General features: G+C 36.1%; 1 protein-coding gene across 1 annotated transcript in view; it reads left to right on the forward strand.

The window, feature by feature from the left end:
• UGGT2 (UDP-glucose glycoprotein glucosyltransferase 2) overlaps positions 1 to 7,442 on the forward strand; it is a 159,004-nt gene that overhangs the window by 127,984 nt on the left and 23,578 nt on the right. Inside the window, exons 31-33 of the mRNA XM_015557528.1 lie at positions 1,763 to 1,842; positions 4,429 to 4,524; positions 6,118 to 6,202. Coding sequence (XP_015413014.1) covers positions 1,763 to 1,842; positions 4,429 to 4,524; positions 6,118 to 6,202 — 261 coding nt within the window. The remainder of the gene's footprint in view (positions 1 to 1,762; positions 1,843 to 4,428; positions 4,525 to 6,117; positions 6,203 to 7,442) is intronic.

The following is a 7,442-nucleotide window of genomic DNA, read 5'->3' on the forward strand; positions in this document are numbered from 1 at the left end:
AGTGGGTGGGGAGTGAGGGCGGAGGGTGGGGTGGGAACTGGGTGGAGGGAAGTTATGGTGGGGAAAAAAGAGGAACCAATGTAATAATCTGAACAATAAAGATTTAATAAAAAAACAAAACAAAACAAAAAATGTTCCTCCAAAAAGAAAAAGAAAAATGGCCCAGCCCTAGCCCGTTTGACTCAGTGGATAGAGCGTCAGCCTTCAGACCAAAGGGTCCCGGATTCGATTCCGATCAAGGACACGTACATTGTTGCAGGTTCCTACCCAGCCCAGGCCCTGGTCAGGGCATGTGCAGGAGGCAACCAATCAATACGTTTCTCTCACATCGATATTTCTCTCTGACTTTCTTTCTCGCTTCCACTCTCTAAAAATCAGTGGGAAAATATCCTTGAGTGAGGATTTTAAAAAAGAAAGAAAGAAAAATGGCCCAAATAAGATCATAGTAACTACCAAGGGGAAAAGTCGGGTCACTGCAATTGAATAACTCAAGCACTAGCATCAGATTTGTCGTTTTCAAAATGTATGTTATAAGACAGCAAAACAAAGTATTTAATGTTTTGAGGAAAATTGTTTTGAACTTAGGATTCTTAGCTGAATTCTTAAATTTGAAGACAAAGTAAGGTTGTTTTCTGAAGTGTGAAGATTTAGAAATATTACTTTTCACATCTCTTTTTGAAGTTATTTGCCAGCACAGTGAAGATGAAAACCAAGAAAGAAGAAGATAAGTATTTTGAGAAATGGTGACATTAATCTGAAAGTTAAAGCAAAGAAGACCTAGAAATAAACAGGCAGTTCATTGTTGAGCTCCAAGAAAAAATGTCTTCAAGAAGACAGGAATTTTAGCTAACATGAATAATAAACTGTAAAATATTGGGTATGTGGTAAAGAAGAAGTATAGCTCACCACCAGAAAAAATAAGTACAATAAAATCCCCCCAAAAAATATTTCTCTATGGTGGAATGTAAAAAAGCAGAATCAATTTAAACTAGCAAGTCTCCTACAAGAGGCACAGTGGTCATGTTATTGTACCTCCACAGAGGAAATATAATTGTAGCAGCCTTTCAGACTTTTCAGTGAATAATATTTACATTGTCGCAATAAGCACTATTTACTGATTCTTAAGATGAAGAATAAACAGCATAGTGGAAAATATATATTTACTGGACTAAATGAAAATAACTATATTTACATTTAAAGTAAAGTAAAGGTGTTTAGCTAATGTAAGTTGGGAGGTGGAGGGAAAAGATAGAGATATTAGTATCCTTATAAACAGTATGAAACAGGAACTGTTGAAGTTGTTAGAATAGGATATAGAGATTTAAATATTATTTAAAGTTAAAAAATAGTGCTAGAAGAAGTAATGATGAAGGTATTGCTATCAAAACTTCCAGACAAAAGGGACAGGATGATATAAGTGAGCTACTCTTTTTTCATCATGAATGAACAATATATAATCCTTGAATCCAGATATACTATGTATATCCAGGTATGTTTAAAGTTGATAAATCAGTAAGTACAAATATAAACACACTATTTAGCAGAATGGAGCTAACCACAAAACTGAAAACAAGGGCTTGAACTGGTCATTGAACCCAGATTGTGTCTATAATGTTGTACTAAGATATTTTCTGGCTTCATTTACTGCCACTGTCTTAGATTTACAAGGATCACCCTGATAAGTAAGTTTTCACTTTCTAACCATGCAGCATAATATTTAAAGCTAAAGAATTCTAAAATTTTTCTTCACCATGCTATCCAGGTGCAAAAAAAGCCAGACAAAATTAAGGACGATATCCTTACTGATGAAGAAAAAAAAGGAATGTGGGATTCCATTAAAAGGTAATTACTAATGAATCTGTTAACACATAACTATTGATCCATTGGGAATCTAGTATATGGAAACCCTACAGATGGTCAACATTTTAAGTACAGCACAGATCCTCTCCTCTAAGAGGAATAAGATAGATACATAAGTTTTAATAATACAAGATAGGAAACTGGAGCTGTAAGACAGCTGGAAATAAAGTGCTATACAAACCAAGGGAGAAAAGGGCTATATCCAGTTAGGAGGAAACTCAGAAAAGACTCCATGGAGAAGTGTGTGGCTCAGATGTGTTCTAAAGCAGCGGTCGCCAACCAGTGGTCCGCGGACGATCCGAAGGTTGGTGACTACTGCCTAAAGCAGTGGTTCTCAACCTTCCTAATGCCGCGACCCTTTAATACAGTTCCTCATGTTGTGGTGACCCCCAACCATAAAATTTTCGTTGCTACTTCATAACTGTAATGTTGCTACTGTTATGAATCGTAATGTAAATATCTGATATGCAGGATGGTCTTAGGCGACCCCTGTGAAGGTCGTTCGACCCCCAAAGGCATCGCGACCCACAGGTTGAGAACCGCTGTCCTAAAGGATTAGCAGGTTTTCAAAAGTTGAAGATGGAGAGAAGGTGCCTAGTTATATGAAGATTGGGTATGTTACTCAAGGAACAGAAAGTAGCCCCAGTTAGCTGGTACAGTGAATATGATAGGGAATGTATAAATTAGATTGAGACCTTTATTATTAGTTCATCAAAAAATTAATATATTCACGCACCTTATCTACAGAATCCAGGAGTAGAGATGACTTTAGGCATCCAGGTAATATGGTCTGGAAACTCTTCCTCTCTTAGTTCTGTTATCTGTGCCTCCTTCATTTTCAGTTAACTTTTACAAGGAAAAGTTTGCCATCTCCTGTGGGAGGAGATTGCCTCTTTGCAAATAGTACCAATAAAAGTTCCAAGGCTGACTCATTAGTCCAGCTATAGCCATGTGTCCCAAACTGAGCTGATCCCTATAACTTGGCTCATATGCCTATCTCTAGAGCCAATGAGAAGAACTGTCCCACTTAAACTTTATAGAGTAAATTGGAGGAAGAATGCCTTCCCCTCAAAATACCAGGTTATTGTTATTGAAATGTAAAGGGTATTAAGTAGACGGAAACAAAAGCTGTTGTAGATCCACACTGTAGAGAACTTAGAGATTTGAACTTAATTTGATTGTGATGAGAACAAGATTATTTTGGTCAAGGCTAAGAAATAGAAACTTTAGGCCAAATAGATTCATCAACCTAAGCAGATTTTATTATACTGATCAAAGCACTCCCATCTTGGATTTTGCCCAGTTGAGGTCAAAGAGACCAGTTGAGGTCTCTTTTTTGATAGTTGACTCCTTGTTTGATAAGAAGAATCATATTATTGTGCTAGTAAGGCTCAAACTCACATTTTGAGATGATTTGAAAAGTAGGTATATTTGACGGGATAATGAAACATTGTTATCTGAGCATCAAGAGTACCTGTGCATGAGCTTCTATTAAAGCCAGAAGGTAGACTGACTGAATAAAGATAACTGTTCAAGTATAGCATCGCAACTTACTTTACCAAAGGGTACCAAAAGCAAAATGATGCTTTGTTACAGAGATGGCAACTCCTCCAAGTATGTAAGTGTTTCGTATACTGCTTTCACTTTGCTTATCTTAGTTTTATCCTGACTTAGAGTGATTTTTTTTCTCACTGAATCAACTTGTGTTTTTCTTATTTGGGAGATTACCATAAAAAATATTTGAAAAATGCTTTTATCATAACAATTCCTGTTTGGCAAAATATAATCCATGATGATTGTAAGTTGTTTAGCTTTCCAAATTTTAGTCATTTTAAATATCTGTGCATATAAAAAGGAAATTTTTAATTAAAAGGGAGCCATGTCACCAGCACTCAGGACTTACTATTACCACATAGAAAAAGTCTAACTGCTGTAGTTACACACTTGTACAGTCTGTTTCTTCCCTCACTATTGGCCTATTTAAAATGTCAGTTCAGACCTAACGGTTTGGCTCAGTGGACAGAGTTGGCCCACAGACTGAAGAGTCCTGGGTTTGATTCAGGTGAAGGGGATGTACCTCGGTTGCAGGCTCGATCTCCAGTCCTGGCCCGAGTGCCTGTGGGAGGCAACCAGTTGATGTGTCTCTTTCACATCAATGTTTCACTCTCTGTGTTTCTCCCCCTCCCTTCCACTCTTTCTAAAAATCAATGGAAAAATATCCTCAGGTAAGGATTAAATAAATAAATATGATTTTATATGGCCATAGCATGCTATAACTCATTCTTTGTTCTCAAAAAACATTTGTAACTCAAAAAGATTCAAAGATATTACCTCATTAACCTAGAGACAATACAATTACATTCTGTGTTTTAAATTTTATAATCATAAAAACTTTGTTATAATGTCACATGTTTTAATATTAATAAGTCATAATATTTAGAACTGGTTTCAGTGAAATTACTTTGAAAGGCAGTCCTATTTTTATTACTTATCAAATTTAGTATTTAGGTATATAAAGTTTGCAGATATATTTTTAAAACTGGCAATCACTACTTTTTTTATTCCAAGTTTCACAAGTTTGCATAAAGAAAAAGACAAAAAGGAAACAGACGTTCTGAACATTTTCTCAGTTGCTTCTGGCCATTTATATGAACGCTTTTTAAGGTAGGTATACTTTTTATCTAATGTTTTTAAACCTAGTACATTTACTTGATTCAAAAAGAATTTCTAAAGTTCAAAAGAATGAAATTATATACAGTAAAAAGAATCTTCCTCTTCCCTTTTCTTGATACCCAGTTCCCTTTCCCACAGGTAACCAATATTATTTTTATGTCCTACCAAAGATGTGTAGACAAGTAAATATATATATATATATTTTTTATTTTATAAATTTATTTTTACCCAGATAGTAACAATGTTTATACACTGTTTTGCACCTTGCTTTTTTCACCTAAAATTATGAGGGAGGTATATTTTTAAAATATAATAAATTTCATGAATTTGACTGATTTGGAATACTGATATTATTTAAGACTAGAAAATGGACATATTTTATAATAATATAATTAATAAAAAGTATATATTGTAAATTTTCCTTTTCCAATGAAGAAATGCCTTGTTTTACACAAAAGGAGGAGGGGCAGTCAGAGGAGAAAAGCATATTTACAAACTACAAAGCAGTGTTGTTGTTTTAACTGTTTATAATGAAGAATCTCAGAGAATGCCTCAGAAATGTTTGAATATGTGTTTACATTTTAAGATGGAACTTTAGATACCTTCTCCAGTCAGAAGATTAGAACAAAACAAGTGCCCTGTCCATTGAATTTATCAATATAGACAGATCATTCAGCTCTTCACGTTTTTCACACCTGATGTTATTGACACAGTAGAAGAGCCAATATTAGACTGTAGTTCAGCTCATCAAGACTATTTCAGATTAACTTCTTTGTTTGGAAGCTGAAACAGTCAAAAAGGAAGCAATTTCATGTATAACAAATATATGTATACAGATGCTCCTTGATTTATAATAGGGTTATATCTCAATAAACCAGGCGGGGGTGGGGAGAGGGGGCAGGGAACGTCCAGCCGTAGGCTATATAAGGCCCAGGAAATCATTTGGTCTGGCCCTGCCAAGGCATTAGGAGTGAGTTAATTAAATGTTTGACCAAATATAGCAGGCTAATTTTTAAGTTGATAATTTTGTATGGCCCTCAAATGATGTTATAACCATCCAAAGGGGTCTGACAGAAAAAAGGTTCCCCATCCCTCATAATTAAAAAATGCATTTAATACACCAAACCTACTGAACATCATAGCTTACCCTATCCTACCTTAAATGTGTTCAGAACACTTACATTAGCATACATACAATTAGACAGAAACATGTCATACCATTGCCCAGAATCCTGAAAGAGTACTAAATCACATATCACTAGCCCAAGAGAAAATCAAAATTCAAAATTTGAAGTACAGTTTCTACTGAATGTGTATCGCTTTCATACCATTTTAAAGTTGGAAATTCATAAATCAAACCATCATAGATCAGGAACCCTTGGTAAACATATAGACTTACACATTGCATACTTGATGAACAACCATAATATTTGAAGGTCCTTTAGTCTATTTCTTTATAATACATAGTGAAAAACTTCTAATAATACCTTTAAATATTTAAAAGCCTTATGCAAAGTAGGATAAACTATTAATATTAACTTGGTTGGTTTAATGCTCTTTTTTTTTTAATGCTCTTTTTTACAGAATTATGATGCTTTCTGTTTTACGCAACACCAAAACACCAGTGAAATTTTGGTTCCTAAAAAATTATCTGTCACCAACATTTAAAGTAAGTACATTCATCTTTTTATTATAGAATGGTTAATGTTTAAATAGTAAATTCTTTATGTCATTGTAAGTTCATATAACTTTTTTTTCAGAATGAGTTTTGAAATGTATATTTACTCAAATTTCTATCTTTATTAATTTTTTATTTTTTTTAATTTTTTGTACACCCCAGTGACCAGACATTACATAACTTAATACTTGATCATCCCAATACATCTTGCACCCATCAGCACCACATCTAGTTATTAGAATATTATTGGCTATATTCCCTAAGCCAGTAGTTCTCAACCTTCTGGCCCTTTAAATACAGTTCCTCATGTTGTGACCCAACCATAAAATTATTTTCGTTGCTACTTCATAACTGTAATGTTGCTACTGTTATGAATCGTAATGTAAATATCTGATATGCAGGATGGTCTTAGGCGACCCCTGTTAAAGTGTCGTTCGACCGCCAAAGGGGTCGTGACCCACAGGTTGAGAATCGCTGCCCTAAACTGTACTTTACATCCCCATAACTGTTCTGTAACAACTAATTTGTACGTCTTATTCTCTTCACCTTTTTTTGTGCCCACCCACCACAATTCCCCTACTATCTGGCAACCAACAAAAAGTTCTCTATCTATGAATCTGTTTCTGTTCTGCTTGTTCAATTTGTTTATAGATTCAATTGTTGATACGTATATATTTATTGCCACTTTATTGTTTATATTTTTGATCTTCTCAAGTAAAGACCCTTTAACATCTATACTAATAAAAGGGTAATATGCTAATTAGACTGGACATCTTCCGGGCATCCTTCCAGACAAAGCCACGGTGGCAGGGGCCGAGGCAGAGGCAATTAGGGGGCGATCAGGCCAGCAGGGGAAAGCAGTTAGGGCACTATCGGGCCAATAGGGGAGGGCAGTCGCTATCGGGCCAATAGGGGAGAGCAGTTAGGGACTATCGGGCCAATAGGGGAGAGCAGTTAGGGGGCCACCAGGCCAGCAGGGGAGAGTAGCTAGGGGGTGATCAGGTCAACAGGGGAGCAGTTAGGGGGCAATCAGGCCAGCACAGGCAGAGATTGTTAGGGGTGATCAGGCAGGCAGAGGAGCAGTTAGGGATAATTAGGCAGGCAGAGGTGGTTAGGGGCAATCAGGCAGGCAGAGGCAGTTATGGGTGATCAGGCAGGCAGGCGGGCAGAGGTGGTTTGGGGAGATCAGGCAGGTAGAGAAGCAGTTAAGGGCAATTAGGCAGGCAGAGGC

This window comes from Myotis davidii, unplaced genomic scaffold, assembly GCF_000327345.1.
Source record: "Myotis davidii unplaced genomic scaffold, ASM32734v1 scaffold133, whole genome shotgun sequence".
Classification (NCBI taxonomy): Eukaryota; Metazoa; Chordata; class Mammalia; order Chiroptera; family Vespertilionidae; genus Myotis; species Myotis davidii.